This window comes from Aspergillus neoniger (assembly GCF_003184625.1).
Source record: "Aspergillus neoniger CBS 115656 unplaced genomic scaffold BO87scaffold_74, whole genome shotgun sequence".
NCBI lineage: Eukaryota > Fungi > Ascomycota > Eurotiomycetes > Eurotiales > Aspergillaceae > Aspergillus > Aspergillus neoniger.
The window spans coordinates 28,871-55,478 of NW_020291202.1; the positions used below are offsets into that span (position 1 = coordinate 28,871).

At 48.0% G+C, this 26,608-nt stretch overlaps 10 protein-coding genes across 10 annotated transcripts; 4 read left to right on the forward strand and 6 right to left on the reverse strand.

The window, feature by feature from the left end:
- Positions 1 to 190: 190 nt before the first annotated feature.
- Positions 191 to 1,080, reverse strand: BO87DRAFT_431580 (enoyl-CoA hydratase/isomerase family protein; the record flags this gene model as incomplete). Its single annotated transcript, XM_025627596.1, has 2 exons — positions 191 to 824; positions 890 to 1,080. The coding sequence occupies 2 exons, from the start codon at positions 1,078 to 1,080 to the stop codon at positions 191 to 193; spliced, it is 825 nt and encodes a 274-aa protein (XP_025473836.1).
- Positions 1,081 to 1,396: 316 nt separating this feature from the next.
- Positions 1,397 to 3,004, reverse strand: BO87DRAFT_452254 (alpha/beta hydrolase; the record flags this gene model as incomplete). The annotated part of the gene is made up of 4 exons (XM_025628494.1): positions 2,710 to 3,004; positions 2,516 to 2,654; positions 2,336 to 2,444; positions 1,397 to 2,270 (listed from the first exon to the last, which is right to left on the reverse strand). The coding sequence occupies exons 1-4, from the start codon at positions 2,905 to 2,907 to the stop codon at positions 1,397 to 1,399; spliced, it is 1,320 nt and encodes a 439-aa protein (XP_025473837.1). The 5' UTR covers positions 2,908 to 3,004.
- A 254-nt stretch (positions 3,005 to 3,258) lies between these two features.
- Positions 3,259 to 4,471, reverse strand: BO87DRAFT_322418 (phosphotransferase family protein; the record flags this gene model as incomplete). Its single annotated transcript, XM_025619974.1, has 3 exons — positions 3,259 to 3,955; positions 4,018 to 4,313; positions 4,373 to 4,471. The coding sequence occupies 3 exons, from the start codon at positions 4,469 to 4,471 to the stop codon at positions 3,259 to 3,261; spliced, it is 1,092 nt and encodes a 363-aa protein (XP_025473838.1).
- Positions 4,472 to 4,796: 325 nt separating this feature from the next.
- Positions 4,797 to 6,545, reverse strand: BO87DRAFT_371171 (cytochrome P450; the record flags this gene model as incomplete). The annotated part of the gene is made up of 3 exons (XM_025622065.1): positions 4,797 to 5,400; positions 5,456 to 6,273; positions 6,330 to 6,545. The coding sequence occupies 3 exons, from the start codon at positions 6,543 to 6,545 to the stop codon at positions 4,797 to 4,799; spliced, it is 1,638 nt and encodes a 545-aa protein (XP_025473839.1).
- A 2,266-nt stretch (positions 6,546 to 8,811) lies between these two features.
- On the forward strand, positions 8,812 to 11,559 carry BO87DRAFT_322381 (alpha-L-rhamnosidase; the record flags this gene model as incomplete). Its single annotated transcript, XM_025619973.1, has 1 exon — positions 8,812 to 11,559. One exon carries the CDS (start codon positions 8,812 to 8,814, stop codon positions 11,557 to 11,559), a length of 2,748 nt encoding a protein of 915 aa, XP_025473840.1.
- A 677-nt stretch (positions 11,560 to 12,236) lies between these two features.
- On the forward strand, positions 12,237 to 13,715 carry BO87DRAFT_402324 (general substrate transporter; the record flags this gene model as incomplete). Its single annotated transcript, XM_025625678.1, has 4 exons — positions 12,237 to 12,285; positions 12,369 to 12,752; positions 12,887 to 13,024; positions 13,075 to 13,715. The coding sequence occupies 4 exons, from the start codon at positions 12,237 to 12,239 to the stop codon at positions 13,713 to 13,715; spliced, it is 1,212 nt and encodes a 403-aa protein (XP_025473841.1).
- Positions 13,716 to 15,788: 2,073 nt separating this feature from the next.
- BO87DRAFT_431586 (uncharacterized protein) lies at positions 15,789 to 16,193 on the forward strand (the record flags this gene model as incomplete). The annotated part of the gene is made up of 1 exon (XM_025627597.1): positions 15,789 to 16,193. One exon carries the CDS (start codon positions 15,789 to 15,791, stop codon positions 16,191 to 16,193), a length of 405 nt encoding a protein of 134 aa, XP_025473842.1.
- Positions 16,194 to 18,366: 2,173 nt separating this feature from the next.
- Positions 18,367 to 19,771, reverse strand: BO87DRAFT_371173 (uncharacterized protein; the record flags this gene model as incomplete). The annotated part of the gene is made up of 6 exons (XM_025622066.1): positions 18,367 to 18,719; positions 18,778 to 18,905; positions 18,957 to 19,180; positions 19,233 to 19,453; positions 19,507 to 19,543; positions 19,598 to 19,771. The coding sequence occupies 6 exons, from the start codon at positions 19,769 to 19,771 to the stop codon at positions 18,367 to 18,369; spliced, it is 1,137 nt and encodes a 378-aa protein (XP_025473843.1).
- Positions 19,772 to 21,576: 1,805 nt separating this feature from the next.
- On the forward strand, positions 21,577 to 22,533 carry BO87DRAFT_346903 (alpha/beta hydrolase). The gene is made up of 2 exons (XM_025620917.1): positions 21,577 to 22,102; positions 22,164 to 22,533. The coding sequence occupies exons 1-2, from the start codon at positions 21,674 to 21,676 to the stop codon at positions 22,515 to 22,517; spliced, it is 783 nt and encodes a 260-aa protein (XP_025473844.1). The 5' UTR covers positions 21,577 to 21,673; the 3' UTR covers positions 22,518 to 22,533.
- Positions 22,534 to 23,279: 746 nt separating this feature from the next.
- Positions 23,280 to 24,525, reverse strand: BO87DRAFT_381398 (class I SAM-dependent methyltransferase). The gene is made up of 6 exons (XM_025624519.1): positions 24,355 to 24,525; positions 24,193 to 24,303; positions 23,894 to 24,144; positions 23,721 to 23,841; positions 23,557 to 23,661; positions 23,280 to 23,497 (listed from the first exon to the last, which is right to left on the reverse strand). The coding sequence occupies exons 1-6, from the start codon at positions 24,471 to 24,473 to the stop codon at positions 23,335 to 23,337; spliced, it is 870 nt and encodes a 289-aa protein (XP_025473845.1). The 5' UTR covers positions 24,474 to 24,525; the 3' UTR covers positions 23,280 to 23,334.
- Positions 24,526 to 26,608: the final 2,083 nt, after the last annotated feature.

Here is a 26,608-nt window from a genome sequence, read left to right on the forward strand (position 1 = left end):
GCAGCTATTTATCATACGATTCGCGATACGCCTGGCTTTGCTGATTTTCTAGCGTGTCTATTGAGGACGATGTAGGTATAGAAGTGGAATCAGAGGATGAGGACTCGACCAACTTGTATGACCGAGACTTGGGTGCGAAGAACGCGCATCAGCTTGGGGGTAACTGTGCTCACTCTACATGACACACCGTTTACAATTTATGTCTCTTTCGGCCTTCCTTAATTGCCCGCATCTGCTCCCCTGGGATACCCGTTGTGACCATTTCTAGCCCCGCAAAAACCTCGTCGCAGTTTTGCTGACTATCTATGCGTCTCCCCGGTTCACGAATCAAATTTTTGATAGACAGCAAATTAGATTGTGTGGCAATCGGACTGAATCGCTTTTGTACTTCTTCGAGTACCCGCTTCAGAAACCCAACAGAATCATCTGGCTTTCCGGACGGGGCAGAGATAACCTTATTGACGAACCCGTTGGCAACGAGCTCTTCGCAGGGTATCCGCTTGCTCATTATTAAGGCTTCGTTTGCTTTGGAAATCCCAAGGCGCCGTACGAAGGAGCGAGACGCTGCACCCTCAGCCGCGACGCCGAGCAAAGAGAATGGTGTGAGGAGAAAGGTATGGGGCGCAGCATATATGAAGTCTGCATGTGCAACGAGAGCTGCCGGAAACCCGACAACCGGCCCATTCAGTGCCACAATGAGAATTTTGGAGAAATTGACGAGTATATGGGTGAGGTCGAGATTTGAAAAGTACATGCTACGCATGTTGCGTCGTATATCAGTTCCGTGGGCCATGTTTGGAGACGTAGAACTAACATCGGTGCCCCTGTTTTGATCAACGGATACTATCATTAGCTTTTTGGCCACGACCCAGGGTTGAGTGAAGCTCACGCCGAAAAGAACCGTCCCGTGCCGGTCAGGACTGTTATGGTGATTTCAGGTGTTCTGTCGACATTGCGAAGGCTTTCCCCTAACTGAAAATAGTGGTCCTGGCGCATGGAATTGAGCTTCTCAGGGTTGCTGATAGTTACGACCGCTATATGGCCTTGTAGGTGTACTGTTATCGGATTTTGGGCCCTCATCCTGGGTCTCTCATCAATTCGATGCAAATGTTCACACTGTAAAAGCGCCATTCCACATTTATCCAAGAAAGCATCGGTCTCGCCCTCCAGCGTACCAGGCAACCTGCATATGCGGTTACCCCCCTATTTGGGTCGCCTGCATATTTAATTTCGTCATTTGCGCAAGGCATACCTCTGCATGGAGACGATCCTTCTGCAACCAAAAGGCACAATGGTCTGGATCTACTTGTTCAGTGAATACTACCGAATGAGGCGGATTTTATCTTAGAGTTTCTACGAGCTACATGGAAACCGGATAGATGGTGACAGCCACACCTCAAAGGTTTGATTTGATCCGATGCGCCTTTGGAATGTGCACCTTCCAACGTTTCTCGACTGTAGTATTATCCACAGCACCAGGCAATCCATCCCATCTTTCATGGCAGGCCTTTACCTCCTTACACCAACGCCTTGATTCGCAAACTAACCAACGAGCAATCTCATCCGCACATTCATTGACTGCTTCGAAAGTAACCTGATGTGAATACCCTTTCATGACTACTTCACGCACACGGCCAGGAACAGCTCCGCCACTGCCTCCCGTAGCAACGCCCGTAACCTGAAGTTTATCGCTCCTCAACTCCGGGAGACTTATATGTGACTCACTACCAAAGATATATAGTACACTCGGTCGCAAATACGGTAATCGAGAAAACAGTGCTGTTATTTCTGGGCGGTAAAAGGGTATTGATGTCAAGAGCTCAGGGTCCAGATCTGGGTGGGTTAGGCGGTTTCTAATATCATTTGGGCCTGCATCAGGAGCAGGGAGGTCATGGTACGGTCGCCCAAACGAGGCAAGCTCCTGGGCCAGCGGAGTAGAAAGTGTCACAGCAGTTGGCCTAGTAGACTGGTTATTCTTCTCATGTGCAGAAGACTTCCTTGAGTCATTCCGCAAGCCATATGTCACCAGCCGCTCGAAGGCACGTGGATCCCAGGTCTGGTAAAAGGCTTTTCGACGAAAGGATTCAGCCGCTGCCTCTCGGGATGGCCAATTTTCTCGTCGATGAACAGAGAACTGTAAATGAGGACGCAGCAGCGTACTGTGATTGTACAGTTTCTTGTTTCTCAGCCGAGTCACTGGACGTGTGATGGGTGGCTCAATGAGAACTACAGCCTGGAAAAGTCGTGGATGGATGAGACACAGGTTGACTCTTAGAAGGAACATGTTAGCCAGCTATTTGCGACGGCCAGGAATCACTAATCTGGGGAAGCTAACAGTGCAAAAGCTCCAGCACTATGTGCAATAGCAATTATGGGGTGTGGCATTTCATCTCGTTTGACATTGATCAGATGGAGAAGATCCCGGCTATGATCAAAATGGCTTACTGTATGACCGTCAATTATTAGATTGGCTTGTTTTCTAAAACTCCCATAGTGTGTCAGATGGTGGGCTCACCGTCAATTCCAAGAAGGCCTTCGTTGACTATGCTGCTTTGACCCTGATGCGCTGGATCTGCCGCCCAAATACTACGAATGCTGAGCCCGTCTCTATTGCAGCGGACCAGCAATTCCTCACAGAGGGGCTCATAGAGCTCCTATATTTCAGGTAGCGGTTAGTGAGAATTCCTGAAATGAAGACAATCGTGATACTTTTGCAAACCCACTCCCTGGAGCGATTAGAATTGTTACGGCCCTAGGAAGCGGCGTAGGGTCGTTTGTGGGAATGTACTGTTTAACAGCCAGATGAAGAACATCTTCTTGTGTTTTTCTGGTGGCTGCCGGATATTCTCGAATATGTTGGCACGGCACCGTATGCTCAATGACCCGAAAGGTGCTAGATGAAGACATGGCTGATGAGATGGCGCCGCATAGGCAATGTAAGAACGATCGCAGTAGCAAGGTTGCAGTAGCGCATCTACTTGTAGATTACCACCCTACACTATATTCCTAGATCAACCAAGTACCATGCATTACAGGTTTCACGACTAAAGCCAAACAAGAAGATACATCTCATCACCATGAGTGATCTCTAGCTATGCTGCAACAACAAAGATTTTCGCGTTACTAAGCGCTAATCTCAACTCACAAGTTGCCTTGCATCTAGCGAGCTGGTGTGTTACACCATGACATCACAAGATTTCTCCTTGCAACCAGGGCAAGGCTAACCCCAAAAATCTCACACTAGATCTACAACCCCGTTCACAATCTTCCCTTCTTAGATTCAACCTTGGCTTTCCTAACTAGTTCCCAAGTATCCTTCGCTGCAGGCTTCACCTTCAAAGCATATTTTGCCGAGTCAGGGCTGGTGGTCTGCCGCTGGACATGCCTGGCGGCCACGCTCTGCAAGATAACGGTGGTTCGGAATGCGAAGAATGCATCACCCCACGAAAGGTCTGGTTCTGGATCCCAGCCTGCAGCCTCCGCATACCACTGCACGCACTGCGCGCGACTAGGTAATCCCAGCACCTTCCCGGAGCGAAACCCTGCCACGTCTTGGTTTAGAAGACTCCAGAAATATGGATGTGTGAGGTTGCAAAAGTCCGAAAGCGGATGGCCCAGTGTAGACATTTCCCAATCAAGGACCGCGATTACTCGTGATTCTGTGGGATGGAATATGAGGTTATCAATCTTGTAATCACCATGCACCATAGCATGTCGATCTCGGGGTCGAAGATCGTGGCGTGAGAAAAATTCGATCATCTCGGCGAGCTGCGGTAACTCTCCTATCGGCGCTCTTGTCAAGGGGTCTTCCACCTTTTCCTGTGCTCGTGATTGTGTAGTAAATGTCGACAACTGACGGTCATAATACCCGCCTTGCTTACCAAAACTTTGCAGCCCGATGGAGCGGGTCTCGGTGGTATGGATTTTACCCAACACGCGCACAGCATCTCTCCACCTGAGAATCCAAAGTCAGCTCATGCAAAACAAAATAATGGCATAGTAGACCGGGAAACTTACAAAGCTGTCCTTTCTGCGGGACTCACTCCGGGCATAGTAGAGTCGGTGAAGATTCGACCATCCAAGAATTGCATAACATAGAATGGTGTCCCGAGAATGTCGTCATCTTCGTACAAACAGTACGTCCTAGGGACCGGAACATTCGTATTCTGCAGAGCAGAGAGCACTCTATATTCCCGCTCAATCTGATGTACAGCCCTGGAGAGGAGCTTTCCTGGTGGCTTTTTCCGTAAGACGTAGGGTACACCACCGGAATCCGTGATCTTGTAGGTTGGGTTAGACTGTCCCCCCTCAAACTGTCGTGCGATACCGGTTAACCCATCATACTAGAGCACCTAGAATGAGGTAGCTCAACTTGTTCTACTTTTAGAGGAGCTCGGATTATGGGTAGCACACGAGCAAAATATTTCTGCAGGGCATGAAGGTCTATTGGCTGTTGTGGTGCATTAGACATCGTGAAGGAGTCAATGTCTTGTAAATACTGCAACGACTGGAGAGTCTAACAACTACCATATCATCCACGATTGACTGCTACACCGGTTTTATATGCTGACCATGTGCAAGCTAATAGACCGGAAGGAACAGGCTAAGGGATTAATTATGATGAAGTCCCAACAATAGCAGGCCATGGAGAAACTTAATCCCAGAAAATGAAGTTTCATTTGACATTTAGACATACTTTACTGCGACAACCATGAATTCGGTCACTGTATCATGTTAAACACTAGAAGAAAATCCGGACTAGAATTGTGGTTGTGCAGGTTACACAGCGTTGTCGATCAGTTCAATTCGGTGAATCGAAGACGCAAGTCCGGTGGTGGTGTTGTGGCAAACAATCCCGAAGGGTGTGGAAACTTATCATCTTCAGTCTCCACATGGAAGCGCTCAACAATCAGCGCTATTTGCCGTTTGATTTGCGCCATAGCCAAGTGTCTCCCAACACAACTCCGTGTTCCATATCCGAAGGAAAGCATGCAGTTAGTACTTGGAGCGCCTCCTGTGGGCACCTGCTTGGGATTCTCCGGATCGGACCGATCAATCCACCGTTCCAAATTGAACTTCTCGGCATCGTCTCCCCAAATATGACGAGCAGAGTTTATAGCCTTCGGACAGATTGCGATGTTCGTTCCACGGGGAATATGACGTCCCTTGATGGTAGTGTCGCGAATGGCTTTGCGAAGGAGGAGTCCAAAAGAGGGAAAAAGGCGCAGTGACTCCATGACCATTGCGTTCAAGATAGGAAGACGGTCATATTCATCTTCATCAAGGGTCACCTTTTCACCTTTCCTTTGCAGTACTTCCTTGCGTACTAATTGCTGGGCATCTTGATTGGCTGCAAGACAATAGATCACAAAGGAGAGTGAGCCGCCCGAGCTTTCGAAACTACCTCTTGTTTTAGTAATCTCGTTCAGGTGGAAGGAGATCTGGAAAGGTTTACCCAGCAGCAAGGATGGCGTTTATCTGTCCTATGTATTCGTTCTTTTCGAGGGACCCCAATTGTAGAACGTTGGACAAGTAAGTAAGGTGGTCATCTTTTCTGTCTGTCTCTGCCAATCTTATTTGCACCATGGAACGGATGCCAGTAAAAAGAACAGATTTTGAGGTATCCATTTCTTCTTCCTCGTCGGAAGGAATTAACCTGTCTATCCAGTGTGGCAGTAAGTTATGTAGGATAAACCGTTTCTTCTTCTCACGATTGCTAGTAAACAACGTTTTCATTGCCTTGAACAGGGGGATGTTTTTGCCCTTAATCGTCTCCAGATCAATTCCCAGTGCAACTATACCTGCAGTGTCCATTGTGGCTCTGAATACAGCGTCTGTAATGCAAAGCACGGCAGCTTTTTGCGTGTCACTTTCGGCGACGTTATCTGATAATGAAGAGATATACTCATTAAACTGCCTCGACTTGGCGGTCAAGAGTGGATGAATGACGTGTATGTTCGTTTGATTGAGGACAGGCAGGAAGGTTTTCCGGTTTGCCTTGTGTATCTCCTGTTCCTGTGAAACGAGGTTATCTCCAAAAAACCGATTCGCGTATCGCCGGAAGGCACGTGATTTTTCGTAGTCGTATGAATGAGTCGCGAGTACTTCGACAAGTCCATCCTGGTCTGTAGGAACTATGTACTCGGAGCCAAATAAGCCGAAGAAATGTATCAGTCCATGCGGATAGGGTCTCTCATTGATCCAATGAGTCACTGCCTTCGCTAGAGGCTCGTCAAAGATATCGAACACGTGGTCGTAGAGCCAATTGGCAGACTATAGCTGTTAGCTTCAACCTAGACTTGCGGGAGTATTTTGGTATTGTCTCGAACCTGTGGGCCAGGAATGTCGTTGAAGGCGCTGTGGCTCCTTCTTAGAAGGGTCGTGACACAAATAGCAAAAGGCAAGGAAGTCGACCAGGACACAAAGATGGTACCGATAAGTGACGATGGATTGTTTGTCACAAGCCCGAAATATCGGGCGAGGACGTAAAGGCAAACGCAGCTTACATAGTAAGTAGCTTTGATCCCGGTCTCGTATTTTGGCATCTTGTCGGAGTTCTGTGTACCCAGTGAATGGAATGACAGTGTGGATGTATCTAAAAACTCCACTAGAGAATGGGGCCTATATATATATTGCTTTTCACCACGTTTGGTACGACAAGAGAGATGCGTAAATCGGCCGATGTTTCACGGGCATTAAATAAGGTAAAAGCCTTTACCGTTTCTTAACTGCTTCTTTCCGACAACCTGCATATAGACCTCTGCAGAGCCTTCCCAATACAACACCCCACCGCCACCCGCCAACGCTCTGTCCCGGCATCTTGAGAACAGACTGGATGAAGGAAATTTGCATAATACCACCCCATTTTCACATTCCTTGAGGAGGTCGAGTATAACTGCGAACCGAACGCATACAGTAATCATGTGGTCATATAGACTCCCCGTATGGCACTTTCCCCTCCTGTCGTGAGTCGATCAAACACCCTTACTTCACCCCTGCTGCTTCTTTGGTTAGGCGCGTCAACAACCAACCTACGTATACCTTAAAAGGTGATTACGGACAGGATTACATATTCTATTAGCCAAACACCTATAAATGCCTAAGTTACAATTGGCCCGGTGCCCTTTCCCAGCAATGAACGTCGAGCTTACGATGGAAACCCAATCTGTTGATCAGAAGAGGCATAACTTGATTTGGATTGGTACCTTAAACGAGAATTAAATGTATTGTAAATGTTGTAAGCGGTACATGTTTCCTGCAATTTGCCTTTCTAGTCCCCGAATAATGCCGTCTGACTATGTACTCACCTGATCAGCAGGAGGAACAGGTAAATGTTAGCACGTGCATAGCATATATCACAATGTACCAAACCGACTGCCTATCAATCAACCAATATTATCTTTATCCGACATTCTGCAAATTTTCGCGTCTCCCTTATCACAGCCCCAGAGAGCCCAACCAATCACATTGCCGTGGCTCTTCTATCTTGACGTTGTAGTCGGTAAGATAACACATCCGAATTTCGGGCTTGAGCGTCTGCACTCATCTTCCGCTGTCGCAGCATATCTGCGGTGGAGGTAGGCTCGATGGCAGTAAGAGCGACCCAGAATCAGGAAAGCATACAACCAGCACCCCACTCCTGTCTTGGTGCAGATTGCGCTGGAGATCAAGCGTCGACGGTCATTTCCAATCATATGCTTACGGTGGCAAAAGCAAGAGTTAGAGCGTCACAGATCAAGATCTCCACTGATATGGGAATGGTGGAACTCATGACGTAGCAAGACATATCAGCCAAGGTTAACACGATTATATGGCAAGTCCAAATGGATGTACATCATCCACCCTCATACAATTGAGCCTTTGACGACAATATGATGTAAATTGATGATTGATTGCATTTAATGAGGCGAGAATATAAGAGCAGGAATTGGGTCTGGATCAGGGAAGTCTATAGATAGATAGATAGATATTGGAAAACCCTAATACTAGCGCGGCCAGGGCGCTCTTGCAGGGGGCCTGCGGCCGGAACAAGCCTCTAAGGTGCGGAATCTACTAACTAAACAGGTTCCTATTTCCAACCCCATATGCAGGGAAGATTATGTATACAGAACCCAAGTACGCTTACCACTAGATGATGACGATACTTGTACGCCCACGTTTCTGAAGCGCAATACACCACAGGATTTGATATGAGAAGACCTAATAAACGGTACTAAAATAGCCGGGGTAAGGTGGATAACTTCCTGCCTCCTGCCTCAGGTTTTTGGTGTTGTGAGTCAGCAGGGAAGAGTCGAGATGTCGGATGGGAGCCGAAGGCCCTATCTTCCAGAATGGTACTTGGGACACCTAATTTGAGAACATGTAGTTGATATGGGCTTGAGACCAAAATCAACTAGTGAATATGTGTGACTCCTATTGCGGCAAGCCTGTTCCCGTGGGGAGGATGTCAAACGAGGGATCTAATTGCATCGAGTTGAGCGACTACTGGAATCTGTCAGTCCCGGGAAGGAAACACGGCAGTTGCGGGGAGAGCCCGCGCACCCTGACTCGAACACTCCCACCTACGCTAGTTGACGCTACGCACTGCCAAGCCTAAGGCGATAATATAGGGAATTACAAGATAGCTAGATGGTTGGAATCCATAGTAGAAATTACAGGGTCTCGGGTGTTATTGACGCGAGGCACTCCGCGTGTCTCAGATGTTGACAGACGAACCCCATCTCTTCCCCTCAAAAATTGGGGTATCCCAGCGAGAAGGGGAGAAACAGCACCGCCTCTCATCCATTTTTATGAGCAGTATATAGACCCAAAATGAAGATTACGCGATGTGGACTTCACGGCTTTCATGAAGTACTAGGAATTGATGTGGACGAGATTCGCTTTTATTGGACGATTGAAACCGACGACAAACATGCCTCACAGCTCGCGTACCGGGTGGTGTTGAGCACCGACGAAACGGCTGTGCAAGGAGATGCGACCGATCAAGCTAAGCTGGCCTGGGATTCAGGCCGGGTGATGAGCAATGAGCAACGTAACATCATCTGCAGACCCGATAATGGCTTCCAGTCGACTTGCAGCTATTACTGGAAAGTGACCGTTTGGGATAAGTCGCAGCGACCCCATCACAGCGCCGCCAATCACTTCTTCACAGCCTACCCTCGAGCTCACCTGCTACCGCCCTATAGCATGAACCAGACCTATATGCCTCATACCAGTCTCATTTTCCGCTCGTGGTTCGAGGACGAGCCGAATCGATGGAAAGCCGTGTGGATTGGTGACGGTGGCGACAAACCGATCTACCTACGCAAGGCCTTCGATTTGGCGAAGCCCCCAATCCGTGCCATTCTGTTTGCATCCGGCCTTGGACATTTCAACATGACTGTCAATGGAGCCCCAGCGTCAGACCATCGTCTGGACCCCGGCTGGACCAACTACCATCGTCGCGTGCAATTTACAGCCTACGATGTGACGGCCCAGTTGCAGACAGGGGCCAATGTGTTGGGCGCGCACCTCGGCAATGGTTTCTATGCGGGCGAGAAAGGGGATGATCGGTTCTTCTGGCCCATGTACGAAGACAACACCTATGTCCGCTATGGCAACGAGCTCTGTTTTTTTGGTGAGCTGCATCTCTTCTATGGCGACGGCACACACACGACAATGATCTCGGATCCATCCTGGCGCGTCCGTAAAAGCGCCACCAGCCTCGCTAATATCTATGCATCCGAAAACCACGATCGGCAACAATATCCAACGGGCTGGGACACGCCCGACTTCGAGGATGCCGACTGGGACCTCGCCAAGCCGCTGACTGGCCCTCGTGGTCATATCTACTACCAAACTCAGCCACCTGTGGTGTTGCATGAGACGTTCCAGCCAGTGAAGGTCACAAAGCCGCGTCCTGGTATGGTCTGCTACGATTTGGGGCAAAACGCCTCAACAATGGTGCACATAGAGGTCGAGGGACCAAGGGGATCGGAGATTATTGTCCGTTACAGCGAGACGGTCAAAGAAGACGGCACAGTGTTGATGCCGGATCCCTTGTTCAAGGAATTCGAGACTGGCGTCTTCTCTCGTATTTATCTGGCCGGCACGGGCGCCCCTGAAACCTGGGTGCCCGACTTTAGTTTCACCAGCGCACGATATATCCAAGTTGAAGGGGTTTCATTGGATGGTAGTGACGGCCTCCCGGTCATCCGATCAGTTGTGGGACGCCATATCTCATCGGCTGCTCGCCGCCTGGGCACAATGCAGACAGACAAGGCAGATGTGAATCAACTGCTAAATGCCCTATCCTGGACCTTCAGCAGCAATCTGTTCAGTTACCACACCGACTGTCCCCAAATTGAAAAGTTCGGCTGGCTGGAGGTCACGCATCTGCTGGCGCCAGCCACGCAGTACGTTCGCGATATGGAAGCTCTGTATACCAAGATCCTCGACGATGTTCTGGACGCTCAAGAGCCTAGTGGGCTGGTTCCCACCATGGCGCCCGAATTCCGATACATGTGCGGCCCGCTGCATGATACCATCACCTGGGGTTGTGCCATATGTCTTCTGCCCGACATTCTGAGAGAGTACTACGGTTCGACACATGTCGTCGCTAAGGTGTTCCCCGCGGCAGTGCGATACATGGAATACATGCGCAACAAAGAGCGCCGAGGCGGCTTGATTGTACACGGACTTGGGGATTGGGGCCGCGGAATTGCCTTTGGCAATAATCAAGCTAATATCGAAACCGCGATATACTACCGGTGCCTACAGTGCGTCGCTATGATGGCTCGTGAGCTGGGAGAACTGCAAAAGGCAGAAGACTTCGAACAGTGGGCCGCTCGAATCTACGCTGTGTACAACCGTCACTTGCTTGTCACCGACGACGCGTCTCGGCCGTACGCCTACTACACCTCACTAGACAACTACCCGAACCGCGACCGAGATGCAATCGCCCAAGCCATGGCTTTGCAATTTGGACTGGTCCCTGAACAGCATCGCAAGGATGTGATGGCTTCCTTTTTGGATGATGTAGCAGATGGGCGCATCCGTGCCGGAGAGATCGGGCTGCGGTTCCTATTTAAAACCCTGGCTGACGCAAAGCGACCGGATCTGGTGTTGCAGATGGCCCGTCAAGAAGAGCATCCGTCTTATATGCGGTTTCTGCGGCGTGGAGAAACAACCCTGTTGGAATTCTGGCAAGACGAGTGCCGTAGCAAATGCCACGACATGCTAGGAACCATTTATGAATGGTTCTACGCAGCGGTCTTAGGCCTGAAGCCTACAGGACCGGCATATCGTACTTTCGTGGTAGACCCGCCTTACAATGCGGAATTCGACCATGTCAAGGGTAGCGTGGACTGTCCCTACGGGACGATTACTATTGAGTTTAGACGCGACGAGCGGCGTCAGGCCACCGTGAATGTGCGTGTGCCATTTGGTACCACCGCGTTTATTAAGCTTCCCTGCAGCGGCAAGTCTTCAACCTATTTACGGGATGGAGATGACAGTCGGCCAGTGAACGGAAAGGAAGTCACCCTAAGCCACGGCTTGTACTCTATCATTGAATGCTAGTGATAATAAAAGCTGGAATTGGTTTAGGCAGTGTGACCAACCTCTAAATTGGCCAGATCGTACGGTAGATTGCTCGACGCGTGCTGTCTCGGTAGAATGATGACCGAGCCAGTTCATCGCACCATAGGCTGGAGACAAAAGTAGATAAACCTAAATTGAAAGGCTCCGGAAAAGCCTACCAGTCCTGGACATAAGTCTGTAGCTGTCAACATGCTGGGGCTCGGGATATCCGAGGTTCATGGTTATTAGTCTGTGGTCTTGGCTGGCGGCTTAACCCGGTTCGAACTGGCGCGTCGCGCTTAGGGCTCACCACCCCGGATGGGCCAGAGATTATTGCGCCTATTATGATCAATACGAGCTGGCCAGACTCAACTTCGGTATTGTTAGTCTTTGTTGTGTTTCCTTGGGGACATTTTCGGGTCAGAGCCTCCCGAAGCCATCTCCACGTTTACCCCAGGATCTGTGATTTCGGTTCGTTGCGGCGGCAATGAAGACATGCTTCAGGCTATACAACAACTCCGCCTTTTGTGCTGGAGTTGACCAAGGATACTCACTGAGTCACGCACCAATGTAACGGACAGTAGCGTGATCCCTTGTATATAGCTCGACAGTGCAACCAACCTTTTATTCGGAATATTTAATAACTTGAAGAGCGAATTTTTGACCTTCCGACCAACATGGCCAAGCTATCAACTTTACTGTCCGCTGTCTTCTTGGCCATTGGAGGTAGTCACACTTTTTTTCCCATCGATTCTTTGTTGCGCAGATACGATAAACATATATTAATGACTCTGGTCGAGGACGAATAGGCTTCCTTTTCGGATATGACAGTGGTATCATTACCTCGACGATCGGCCAAACCGAGTTTATCAGATACTTTAACAACCCAAATGATACGGTGACGGGAGGTGTAGTATCTGCCTTTCAAGGCGGTGCCATCCTAGGAACCATCATTAACATCTTCACTGGCGATAGATTGGGACGGAAAATGTCCGTCTTTGCCGGTGCCTGCATCTCCATTGTAGGCTGTGCCCTGCAGGGCGGCGCGATCAACATGACCATGCTCATCATAGGTCGGTTCATTGCGGGTGTAGCTGTGGGAATGCTGACCGCCACCGTTCCCATGTACGCTGGCGAGATGGCCGAAGCCGCATCCCGCGGAATGATGTCGGGTCTGCTGCAGTGGATGTTAAGTTGGGGATCTCTCGTTGCGCAGTGGCTGGGGTACGGGTGCTCCTTCAACAATACTGATTTCTAATGTACCATGAATCCGGATCCCAGGCTTTCTGTGCGGCATTTGTACCAAGAGTCTGATTTACATTCACAGGGCGCTTCCCACTTTCATTTCAATGTGTCCCTGGCCTCGTTCTCATGGCCGGTGTTTGGTTTCTCCAGGAATCACCTCGCTGGCTGATGGAACAAGACCGCCACGAAGAGGCATTAGCCACACTGCACCGCCTGCATGGTGATGGCGCATTCTCGGCTGCAGTGTGCAGGCCTTTGGTCCATTGTCAGGGATCAATGTCATCAACTATTATGGAACGCGTATCTACAGCTCACTGGGTATCGAAACGCGCACAACGCTGATGATCATCGGTATCTCCGGCGGTCTATCGATCGTCTACTGCACCATCGGACTCTGGGCCCTGGAGCGGGTGGGTCGCATCCGACCCCTGATCGTTTCAGCAGCGGGTATGGCAGCAGCACTGGTGTGCAATGCGGCCATGTCCCAGCATTATACCGAGACGAACACCAATCAGCTACGTGCAATGGTCGCAATGAACTTTATCTTCAGCCTGTTTTATACATCCCCTGGTATCATCTCCTGGGTCTACCCTGCGGAGATCTTCCCCGTGGATATCCGTAACCAAGGCAATTCCATTACCACGTTCACTAATTGGACCGTCAATCTGGTGTTCGCGCAGTTTTCACCTACGGCACTATCCAACATTGGCTTCCGTTACTTTTACGTCTTCTTCGTGTTCAACCTAATTGCCATGGTCTGCTATATATTTTTCTTTCCAGAGACCAGGGGTAAGACCCTCGAACAGATGGACGAGCTTTTCGGGGACGTGATGGTGTTTCCTGGGGACGTGAAAGGGAAAGAAGAGCCCCAAGTAACAATGATTGAGGATGCTGCAAATCGGTCATCCTGAGGCATAGTTCTTGCTTTCCTTTTTGGGCCTTAGAACTCGTGGGTATCACTCATGTCTTCGTTAGGCCTTCAATGATAATGTGATATGCTTGGCGATCCGCAGCTTCTTGTGGCTACTGATATCTTTATAGCCCCACTGTTGGTTTCACCAGCAAGGGGTAATTATACTAAGTCCGGTTCATATAGAACTCCCCTATATGAAATCCTACGCTATCTCCGTAATTACTGGCAGATTCTTGGCATTCAAGCTGGACATATTCAGTAAACTGATCCCTATAAGTAAGGTCCTTCTCTTAGTCTACGTGAGAAAATACCCGCATTCTCTTCTTCACGCAATTCTTTTGGCCATGTCACTATAGTGACATGAATTACGAATAGGTTTCAGTAAATCCATGTATCGAGATCAGCGAGACATCAGAGCAAGTCCAATATAAGGCTTTCGGGGATTCTATGCGCTTCAGCTTGGGTGGAGTTCCGGTAAGGTTTAGTGAGCTACTAACAAAATGGGTCTGTATCATTCTTTTCAACATGGCCTGGCAAAGTAAAAGACCGGAAAATAAAGGACGGTGGGGAGGGCAGCACGATACCGCAGGAGAAGCAAGCGACAGACTATTTACGAGAGAAATGACCATCGTATGACAGAAATCCATACTCGCTATCACGCGTTCAGGTGTTGCCTGGCTAAACAAATGTCTCACATAATATGTCATGGTGCAGGGACGGGAACGCGGTCTCTGAATAATGATTTGGGAATGTCCTGTATGACAGCCTGATAAGCCAGCGTTGGGATCAATCCCTGTACAAGGGCATGTATGGGAACTACGCGGTAAGGGGAATCAAATAGGGGCCTGAGAGCTAGAGTCGTCCAGTCTGAAATGCGCAATAACATCAGAACGTAAATAGATTCTTGTATAGTGGCTTTTAGGCAGAGCCTTCCTACAGTTGAAGTAAGGTTGGGTTCTACGGGGTTTGGAAGTCTTGGTTCCAGGCGTGAAGGACGACCTACGTAGCTGCCACACCTACTACGCGGTTCCATTAGCTTATATGAACACTGAATTACTACATCTATTGAGGTGAAGATCGGTACTTTTCAACCCCTCCACCCTCAAAGGGTTCATGATCTGTTCGCTTATCTGGTCCCTGATTTCCAGCGAAAATGAGGATCTGAGTAAGTGTATATTAGGTGTTGAGATGTGGACCTTTCGGGTTCGCGTTTCTGAGATAGCGCCTATTTATTTTTTATTTTTGTTCTCATCTAACAAGTCCCACACTTCCTGAAGACTGGCTGTTGTGCATCCCTCATCCAAGATTTTCCTCGTCCAGGTCTTTTTTGACAGGGCATCACCGAGAAACAAACAAAGGTCGATACCCTCACCAATTCCACAATCCATTCCATTATACGAACCTTCACACGCTCCGGGGCGGACTGGGTCATGGAAAAAGATGGTCGGAGGATTGTTTGAGTGGTAAAGAGATTTCGCGACGACGTAGTCCCCCCACCAGTCACTATTAAAGTGCGCTACCCCCAATTTGTCACCAGCGTTAGGCACAGCCTCAGAAATGCAGTTTTAGAAGTGATTGTTCGGGGAGGCAGCAGCTTCTATCCACAGTGCGTGGCTCGCATGTTTGCTCAGCCACCACAGCTTAGGATCTTGGGGGTTGTAATCGGCCTTGCTAGAATCGTGTGCGAATTGTTCCCTGAAAATCTCAGGTGCAGTGCACAGCGAATCATCCCACGTATGTGTATAACCTGCAACTATGCAAGCTCGTAAACATTCTTCAAACATGTCTGGTCTCTTGTGAGCGAGCCTCTCATAGGTTGTCATGTCCGAGGTATTAGGGTACCAAATGAGCTCTGGCAATAGCTTTCCGGGAGTATCCGCAGAGAGCTAGGATAAATCATTAGACATGATGCGGCGGGCATTGATTGCGCGCCTAATATTAATCTCATGTCTATCTTGGGGGTGCTCCGGGATCTGTGTGCTCCACCATTTGGCAAAGAAGGGATAATGATAAATACCGTGCACCACCATAGCCCATTCGTCTTTGAGCATGTTCAAACTCCATCGCAAGCATGAAGGGTGTCGAAAGTATCAGCGAAGAATATCACAAGGAAATGGTCGAGGAAGCTATTCTACTCTTCGTCACTGCTTTCCTCCTCCTTATCCCTGGACTCGGCGAGATTGCCGATTCCGTAGAACTCACCTCTGTTGCTGCCGCACTCAGAGCTATCGGCGCAGCCGGTGATGCGGGATTTGAAATTTATAGCGTCGTGAGTGTCAAGGATGCGGGTGCCAGTGAAATTTTCCTTGCTCTTCTAGGTGGCTTGGGTATACTTGATATGCTTAAAGCGCCATCCCTTTTTGCAAAGGCCGCCAAAGCGACAAGGGGAATGGATGCGGGGGATATTGCAAAGCTGGGAGAGGAAGTTAAAGGGGGGATGGCTGAGATCGACAAGTTGAAGCAGCTTTGCCGTTAGAAAGGTCGGGGAGAGGTCATCAATCAATAACGGTAACATGTGAGCCTTGTGCTTTCGTCCACGCATATTTCTGTTGTTGATTGACGTTAATAATTTCGGACGACAGTACGTAAGTTAGCCTAACAATGCTGGTTTTGATCTGCCATGCTATAGCCGGTTAGCTGAAGCCAGCATTCAGGGCACTAGAGATGACGAACTAGAAACATGGCGCGATCGTTTATCCAACGTCAAATTTGTTCGCAGTAGATGGCGTCAGTTTCCTTTTGGTCATAGTATCTCTCCCAGGTGAATAGTATAGGGAAAGGTTTACTTTCCTCAAACACAGTCCATATCATTACGCCAATCAGAACGGTTTCGGGTATTTGAAACAGCGCGATAATGGTCCGCTATGCGATACTCACCCTACTAAGATTGTCAACGTGATGGCACCTGTGGAACGGTGGTTTCCTTCGATAGCTTGGTCCGGTGGGATCGCCTACCCATGAGGCCTGGTGTTATCTAACGAAGTCAAATACCGACGAACCAGTGCTCGCCCCTGCAGATCTATGAGGTCCGTAGAGCGTTGTACATTTGTCGTAGGTCTCCTGAAGGTATGTTTCCTCGGGAGACCTAAATCAGGTACAGATGTTTCTTGGAAGTCCTAGGTGTTTCTAGGACTGGTGCTCTGCGCGTGTGATGGGGTCCGACATGAGATAACAATGCTGGGTCAACCTGGACTGGTGCGGACTCCATGGTCTGCATGGACTGGAATGCCTTACAAAATTCTCTATCCAGAGTTCATTACCATGAAGTCCTGGGTAATATGGTCTCTTGAAGGCACCAATCTGGGAAACCCATTTAGTAGCGCCAGCAGCGCGAACTTAACACAAAGAGTGACCATTTACCAGTTCACACTCAACCCCTACCTCACACCCAATGCCTGCCTGACGGAGAAAGGCCAGTGAAGCCCAGGGGCCAGCTATATAGCTTTTCGGGATGAAGGTTGAATCGCTGTAGTGTCCAAACACGGTGAACTTCTCACTTTTAATATTAATGAGCTCAGTGGTTGTTGCCATATTAAAAGCGTCACAATCTCCATGCTCACCCATTAAGCATGTCACCCCTGCTATATTTGAATATCCAAGAATTGTGGTCCACGGCACGTCTCCTCCGTACTTTCATGCTCTCTGTTCCGTAGATTCGTGTAGGTGTCGTGTTCCTTCATTGTATAACTAACATGAATGCACCATGTACATATATATATATAGATAGGCAACTCCGGTGATGAAACACCAACAAAGGCAAAAGTCCATCATCACCCGCAGCTACCAACAGAATACCCAAAACACATCTAGGAGGAGGTAGCTTGACTACGTTTGTAAATCCATGCGCCGCACAGTCCTTCTTGAGATAGTCCCTGCTGCAAAGACTACAGACGCCACTCTGCGGCCGGTCTGCAGTAGTTAACCTTGTTGGATAACGGATCTCGCCTCAATTTTGAGGAATAGAGAAACCGACCAAGATGAAGGGCTTATATATAGATAGCTGAGGTTCTTGTATCTCATCTACGCTGTGTTATTCTACCCAGCGCTGGTAACCCGGATGAGTTCGGCTCCTCTACTAGGGGTGGCTGCAACTGATCCTAAATGATCTATTATGTAATATCCGGGGCTACCCGATAGATCCAGTGACCTGAGCCTTCTGCGATGCATTAATCGCACTGGTAAGATCCTAGGCTACTAAAATAGGTTTGGGGGCGAAGTAAGGCACTAACATGGCATTTTAGCGCTGCTTTTCGAATATATGTACACGTCTGCTTATGGGAAGCGGCGTTGCGTGCGAGTAGAGATGAAATGCGTTACTGCTTCCGCTTGCTCACGATCCGGTTGAGTAATTAGCCTGGCTTGACACAACCGCCTAGAGGTGGATTTGGGCGGACATAGCCTTGTGTTTTGACACGAATCACCATTCTGGATAGCCCCATGAGCCAATTTGAGTGCATGATTGGCAGAGTTTGTAACGTGAAAATACCACTGGCTGCTCGTTTTGATGCTTAAACAATGATTTTCGTGTTCAGCCGGGCGTAGGTGAGTAATTAAATACATACGGATTGCTTACGGGCTTCACCCGAGCTTCTTTGCTCCGTTTAGTCCCACATTTTAGGTCAGTACTTTTACAGTTCATTTTACTGGTTCTATTGATTGTACTCAACATCCCAAGCTCTCTTCACCGTGATACCCTCCTCATGAGGCTGTCCCTTATTGAGAGTTGGCAATGGAATTGCGACCGCCGTTTTAGATTGCGATTGATCCAATGCCGAGTAACGGTGCGGTCCTTCCTCCGTATGACTATCCAGAGCTGAAAAGGGCTGTGTGTCTTCCTTGTCGTAGGAGCTCGATTTCAGTATCTTTGTGGCCCACGAAGAAGCCTGAACACGCTTTTGTGGCGTAGCCCAAGAGGACGGGTCAGTCGATTGATTGGTAGCTTGGGTACCAAAGAGGCTTCGTCGAACTGCGACCCATACAGGACGCAAAGTTGGGAGGCAAGCTTTGATGCAATCAATATCTGGAGTCATCAAGCTCAAAAAAGGGACCAGATTACTTACCCGAGACAATTGCCAGGTCAGCCTCGATATTGGCCCATATGGCTTGATTGACCCAGTTCCAACTGACGTCCGCATCAGTACCTTGGGTCATCACTGAAACAAGTCGCATTATTGAGGCGATGCACACACTGTCCGGTCAGCTGATTATTGGCAACATTCAGAATGTGAGGTCCACATACAAACTGCCCAAAAGAAACATTGACATGATAGCCTTCTTATGGCTTCTCGAGGTGTTGAGCTTCATGATGTAAGGTACAGGAAGTACGAGAAGCGTAACATCGATTATGATGTTGGGAATTGAGATCGCAAACAGGAATTTTTGGCTGTCAACATTGCAGGAGGCATCGATTGATTGATCCCATAATCCTCGAGTGGGTATACATTGCAGCAAGGTGAGCAAAAACTGCAAATGTGAGTATTAATGGTCTTCTTAGGGGCAAAGTTACAACACTTACTACAGCAATACCCCACATGCAGACCAGAGTGGCAAGTATGCTAATGGGGATCTTGATGTTGGCCCTGTTGAATAGACGCCAGTACAGGGCGAGGATAGAGAACTTGACAAGGACAATGACGCCTGTGTAAGTGAGTTCACAGGAGAATAGCCCGATATATGCGTCCTCCGTCGCGTTTGGTCCGAACGTTTGAATATGCCTCCCCAGAGCACGAGGTATCCCTACATCTGTTAACATCCAACACACCCCTGAAGCCAATCGGGTGTCGTCTTACACCACAGTAATGAAGCTGTGAGGCCAGTGCCGCAAGCCTAATCGACCATGTTAGAGACACTTTATCGGCAGCAGAAGTGTACAGTACGTACCAATGAGGCTAGTATCAGCCAGTCGTCAAGCCATAAGCCCGCAGTATTTTTCCAGCGACACCAGAATCGAAGGCTGACACAGAGAACGGCGATGAAGAAAGGTATAGTCGAAGAGGCATACAAATTAGGTTGCCGGGACTCGGAAAGGTCTGTAGAGGGCAGAGATTGAGACATGATAATTACAAGGGGTGTGAGTTTGTTATGTGCACACAGGTATTCCTGCAAGAACTCAAACCCTCCCCGTGGAGACGAAAGTGTAGACAGTGCATAAAGTGAGAAAAATCCTTTACTACGTGTACTGAGTACTCGGACAATATAATATAAAGTTCAGTGAACAGACGGGTGGGCCACTGCTTGCCGTTTCCGCCCCTTCACATGTTGCAACTGGGGCTGGGGCCAAAGTATTGGAAAGGTACTTTTTTAAACCAACAGCCGATGATAGCGAGTCGAAATATGGTAATAAGGATACATGGTGGTTTGCCTCATCGAACCTCGGCTGGCACCGGTCTGTGGTTAACCCTTCACAGATTCACTAATTGGACAGGCCCGGGCACTGCTCATTGGTAAGCTTTTCCCCGGGAGACCGACTCCCTGGACATTACCACTATGCACCATTGCGCCTGCCTGCCATCTAACCATCAAGCAATGCACGTCCTGCAGAAAGACATTGCAGAGTTGGGAAGGGTGGATGCGTGGACGATCCGTGGGCTGTGTGCACCTGCTGCTTTCTGCCTCCCTGCCTGGTCCTACGTACCGTTGGGCCTTTTCTCCTTGTTGGTCTGGTTCAGCCCCTAGCCAATTCTCCATCCAGGAGAAATAAAGAATTATTTATTGACTGGCTCTGCGTGCACGGGATAATTGCTGGCTTTGGATCGCCGATGTACGTGCGTCTCATTTGGTCCTCTCTGCAGTGGGTCTACGGGCCTTTTAGTATATATCCGCAACCTTGACGGTCTCATGGTACTAGTAGATATGTCAAAGAGACAGACAGGGTGGTGCGTGTAAGCGCGGCAACCTGGGGCCAAAAGTTTGGTACATTGTCTTCAATCCAAGGCGCTCTTCAAGGTTTCGGCCCGCTTCAACGGCAAAGATCCCCACCATCTGGCCAGGATTCAGTATAGCATGATGAGCGAAAAGCCTTCCCGATCTGCGAGCAGAGTTCCAATGTTTTACAAGGTATTTCCGCCCCCAAAACAGCCAAGAATCATCTGCTACTAGCGTGCGGCAAACTGCAGCTCCACTCTTTTCTCCCACAACCAGTGTCTCCTATTTCGAGACGAGTTATTCTTTCCTTCCGCTGCCTGTAGATCGAACGACTATATTCCACGGTTCCGAGGTCTTAGTACTTTTCGAGTGATTGATCCCCACCCAATAGGAATAAATCAACCGAGAACCCGATTCTTATCTTGCATTTTATTACATTTTATTTACTTATTTATTTATTTTTTTTTTCTCGCGTTGGATCAATTTGCCAGTGTCAATCAGCAGACTAAATCCATCCGCCCCCACGTTCTGCCGTGAACACCGGAGTTAAGCCATTGCTGTATCTGGGTAAAGCCTTGTTGGCTCCACCCCTGTCAGTGTGAGGCGAGGCGAGGGGCTCTTCTGACCTACTGAGATAAGCATAGTGTATGCAACTACCACTTAGGCCCCACCAGCAGGTACATGTGCTAACTGCTAGACTAATACACGGATTATTCCTTACATGTATTGACTATTTCGTACCTACTTTGGTACTACGTAGATATGCGCCTGTCTCAATTTCCGGGTGGGGTACAGCACCTCCTCCGTTGGACGAGCGTGCTAAGCCTAGTCTAACTAGGCTTACTCTCGTAGTTGGCGGTTGCAACCTGACGTGCGGCTGATTCCAGAGGGCAGGGAGGGATTTCATACATTTGGCGAAGTTAATTACTCAACCCATGACAAATACATACCTCTGAATCTGCTACTCCACCTTCTTTACCTTACTACTCCTGGCAGCAGTCCGGGCTTCCTTTTTCAATTTCTTCTCTTCCCTTCCATAATACTCAACATAACGAAGTCGCAACCTGTTCCCAACCCGGAATCCCACCCAAAATGTCGTCGGCAAACCTCCCGATCATTGTCATTGTCCCAGGTGCATTTGGCACACCTGAAGGTTTCGATAAACTGCTACCGTATCTGACCGAGGCTGGATACACCACACATCCAGGGTCATACCCCAGTTGCAACCCCTCCGATCCGACCCAAGTGTCCTCTTCCCAGGATATCGCGCACCTGCGTAACAATGTACTCCTCCCTCTTTTGAATGAGAATGGAAAAGATGTTGTCATCATCGCACACTCATACGGGGGTGTTGTTGCCGGTGGCGCAGCAAAAGAACTTGCAAAGGAAACCAGAGCAGCCCAAGGTCAATCGACTGGCGTTGTTGGCCTTATTTACGTGGTGGGCAATATCACGCTTGAGGGGGAATCCCTCTTGCAGGCGGTAGGCGGCGCTTACCCTCCTTTCATCAAAGTCGATAAGGTATGGTATAACCTGCATAAATGCTGTCATAACGATCGAGTATTAATGATTTTGTTCCTAGCCATCCCAGGGCCTTGCTGTCATCGAACCGGCAATGGACGTGCTGTACAATGACTGCGACCGTGCCCTGCAGCCGGAATTAGATACGCTAATGCAGCCACATGCACTCCGCGCTTTTGAAACTCCTCCCACCGCCCCAGCCTGGGCGGAGAGTGCGTTTGATGGTAGAAGGGCGTATGTACGTACCCTGGATGACTGTTGCAACCCTGCATTGTTGCAGGACATATGGCTGGAGAAGTCCAAGGTTGAATGGGAAGTTGTGGATTTCAAGGCCGGTCACATGCCATTTGTGAGCCAACCTCAGGCGCTGGCAGAGCAAATTACCAAGTTTATCGATGGATTTATTGCAAAGTAGATAGATCAATACAGAGTCCAATGTATGGTGTAGAACTCCCAATACACACCATCCGATTTGGCTTGATTTATCTATGATTAGCCACTGACATCATCGCAATGTAATACAGACTGGTCAACCCCAAAGGTCTATAGGCAAGAATAGCGGTGGTGGTGACAGTAGTGACATTGCGGTATAAGGTCAAATGTCTCGGGGCACTCAGTTACCGGAAATTCTAACAGTGCTAGCTCGCTAAAGATTTAAGCTATTGATACATGATGTCTGAAGATACATAGACCATTGATATATTCTTTGCCCATCTCTATTCAGACAGTAGTTGCCCTGTTTCCAAGGCTAAAATCTCAGACTCCAAATGTTACGAATTACATTTCTTGAATTATAATGTAATACATCACTCAATCCCGAATACCCGTCATATATATTGTTTCATATGGAAAATAGACGTACTTGATGAGTCAGTCTCAAACATTAGATACTAGGATTTTTGGACGACGGTCCAGTTACATTATGTATTCTGAATGCAACTGTTCTAAAGGAAACTTATCTCATGATGGTACCTAGATAACCACATGCAAAGAGAATGAAAACTGGTGTGAATAAGGCGATGGTCCTGGGACATTCGGAACCCCGCTTCGTAGTATATAGGCATGAACCCCTTTAGAGCAAGCCTCCAGCCTTGAATACATGCTATTAAGCGATTAAGAAAAAGACAAGTAAGTGTGCCATAGCAGGCGAGAGAATTGGTAATGTAATATTCTAGCATCCTAGCGTACACAATTCGTATAACGGGTATAGACATTCCGCACATCAAAACCACCTAGTGCTCTACGGTATCAACCTTCTTCGTCACCCAGACCAGCTTTGGGACCATGATGGAAGCGCCATTCAAGGTCTCCATCATAGCGTTGTGCTCCAGACTTTTCGATGCCTCCGGGGTCTTAAGTGCGTTTTTTGCAAACTCTTTCCATGTGCTCACATATCTGTATGAATGTTAGGTATTCCCATAGAAGACCTAGTTTTGTTCTCGGTCATAGCTTACACATCATTCCAGAACCGAGCATTTCCAAGTCCGTACTCATAAGTATACAGCATTGAGCCAGTATATCCGTTTTCATCCATAATTCGCGTCAGGTCATATTTCCAGCTGCTCAAGAGATTAGTTCGCATTAGATCTTCCAACTATCTTTTTCTCGGTACACTTACGTGTCATGTCCTTTGAGCTGAGAGAAGAGTGCATCAAGATTAGATGCTGAAGTCCCAGGCACGGTTTTGATAGAGCACCCAATGGTGTCAACTTCATCCCACTGAAGGTAGCCGCCGGGTTCTGAACCCATGGATTGTCAGCCTTGCCATGAAAATGGAATTGAAGCGCATACTCAGCAGTTTCTTCAAGTTTGCTAGAATCGGCCTGGGGTCGTTATTCTTGACAACGACAGTAATCAGACGAACATGCACAACATCAAAGTAGCCTATGAACTCATCCGGCACTTCTTCAAAAATGTTCCAGACATGCATGTGTATATTTGCGGGTAGCCATGGCTTAGGGCCAACTTGGTCCAGGCTAATATCGAAGCCATGGAGATCAACGGACGGTGGTTTTCCACGAGCAAAATCCTGAAGCCAAATACTGGAATAATTAGTTATGAGAACTTCGAAGCTTGGTAGATCAATTTACCCGTTACCAGTAGCAATATCAGCGACTTTCAAGTCCGCAGCCCGAGTATCAATATCAGGATGAACCAGGAACCCAAGTAACTCTTTCCAAAGGTAATGCTGTGCGGTAAGTCTAGCTTACTGTTAGGAAAATACCTATTGACAATGTCTTCTCTAGACTGACCGAGTGTTTGCGTTACAATCACGCATCAATGCATAAGGATCCTTAGCCTTCACAGTTGTCCCGTTCCAGCTTTCAACTGTTGGTAGCTGGAGTGCATTGTTATTCTTTGGGATTCTCATTATGGTAATCTGATCGATGTATAATATAACAATTGTAATGATCTGGTTGTAGTCCGAGTGATGGATTTCCAGAGGAAACCAGCTGGTCCAGAAGCCAGCCTTTATAATAAAATGAGAATGCTGTGATGTAGAAAAAGTACTGTTTGGTAACTTCTGGCATAATACAGATGCCTACTAGCGCGCAAACTACACACTAACTGTATCATAGAATGACTATCATATTTACATACCAGAAACACCAAGTGAAGCCTGACATCCACGAAGGCAAGGCAGATTCGGGATACTGTGGAGCTGTGAACGTCCAGAAATGTGCTAAAATGCCTGTTCCAGGCATCAATCCATTTTAAGCATATACAAGAATGCGGACGGTACAGTGTTCTGTGCATGCTGTGGCCATTTGCAGATCTTCCCCCTCAGCACGGCGGGGCAATTATGGAGCACACTTCTTAGCGAAGGAACGATATGATTCGGCCCCAATCCTTGTTATGGACCGTTACATTATGGACCCCACCCCGAGGTTGGCTGCTTGCCCCCTGCTTATTATGGAGCGTTATAAATGGCCCCGATGGTTAGTTAATTTGCCTGTATGGCCCCCTCTTTGTCATAGGACGGCATAAATGGCCCCAACGGTTAAGTCGGCACCTCGGGCCTACCGGAAAAACTATCCCAGGCTTCATTGTTTAGTGAGGTAATTTCTTCATTATATCCAAACAGAACCACCGACTTCAGGGGCAATTGTGATAGCTGTATATGTATTGAATGAAAGTTCTCTAGCGATGATGGCTGGCTTTCCTGGTGGATCTAGCCAAGGGACTTGCACACTCACCCCCGGAATTCCTGGCAATGACTCAGAGGAACACCGAAACCACGAGCCACTGAGCAAAGACGGTCTTATACCATGATAGGTTGGTAAAGATTGTCAGAATCATTAGTGATCCTTAAGAGGTTTTTTCGTCTATTCCGACTTTCGGAAAAACATGGTATGATGACGGTGAGCAGAATCGCTGATACACACGTAATACATTCACCACAGGTGGGCCGATACATCCCTCTAAAGATCCTTTCGCTTGAGTATCAGACAGGTATTGGCCTGGTGACACCGGCTCCTCCCGGGTGTGAGGGGAGACACACTTCATTCAATGACTTGAAGGATTGGCGAGTCGAACAGGATCTGGGTGCACCGCAGACAGCAGGATCTTAAAGCAACCAGAGTGCATCCAGATTATAATTTACCTTATTCACAAGAGCACCGGGTGGACGGCATGACACGAGGGGATACACTATGTTTAAATCGGGAAACGGTAAATGTACGCTTATAAGATCAAAGGGGTAGTTGGTATTAAATAAGCTGTCTGATAATAGATAAGGACACCTTGTGAGTTTTATTTCAGAGAGAATATGGGTTATGTCCTACCGCTCTTCCGCTGCCGAGCTCTATTACAACATAGAACTTGCTTCGCTACCCTAGGTGAAGATTGCCCATCACTGATCGTGGTTTCCATAATGCCTGACTTTGGCCACAATAGTGTCATTGCGTAGGTGAGCTTATTGAGTAGTGACTGCATAATTGCACACGACCATGTCAGAGCACAAATGAGAACAGCTGATAATTATTCACGGAAGCTATATATCCTGACAAAATGGATAGGAACAGCCAGGTAGGCTTTCTATAACTTATATTTGGCGTTTACACCATCTGCGAGTAGTCGTTGGTGGCAAACCCTCTCTCCTACTTCATGTATATTGGGTAAAGTCTATTCCTACTAGATCTCACAAAATTCTCATTACTCTTAATGACATAGCAAACGGGAGGTATTAGGTTCAATTTAATTGGAACTCTTTCCGGTACATATTTGAGAATAGCAGTACGTGATTCTTTCCCCCGGTCTGATAACTTAGGTATGAATATTAAAAGATTTCTGGGCGACTATAATTACAAGTTACTTGGAGAGCCATATATTCAGCTCTTGCAATGGGATCCTTATCTTATGTGATAAGGAAAATCCAAGTGATGATATGGTCGAAAGTAAGTCACGGCGTGGACACTCTAATTATTGATCCTGAATACATGGCTAAAATAGATGTCAACGGGCATACCATGCTCACTAATGAATCCGCATTAATGAATAAATATA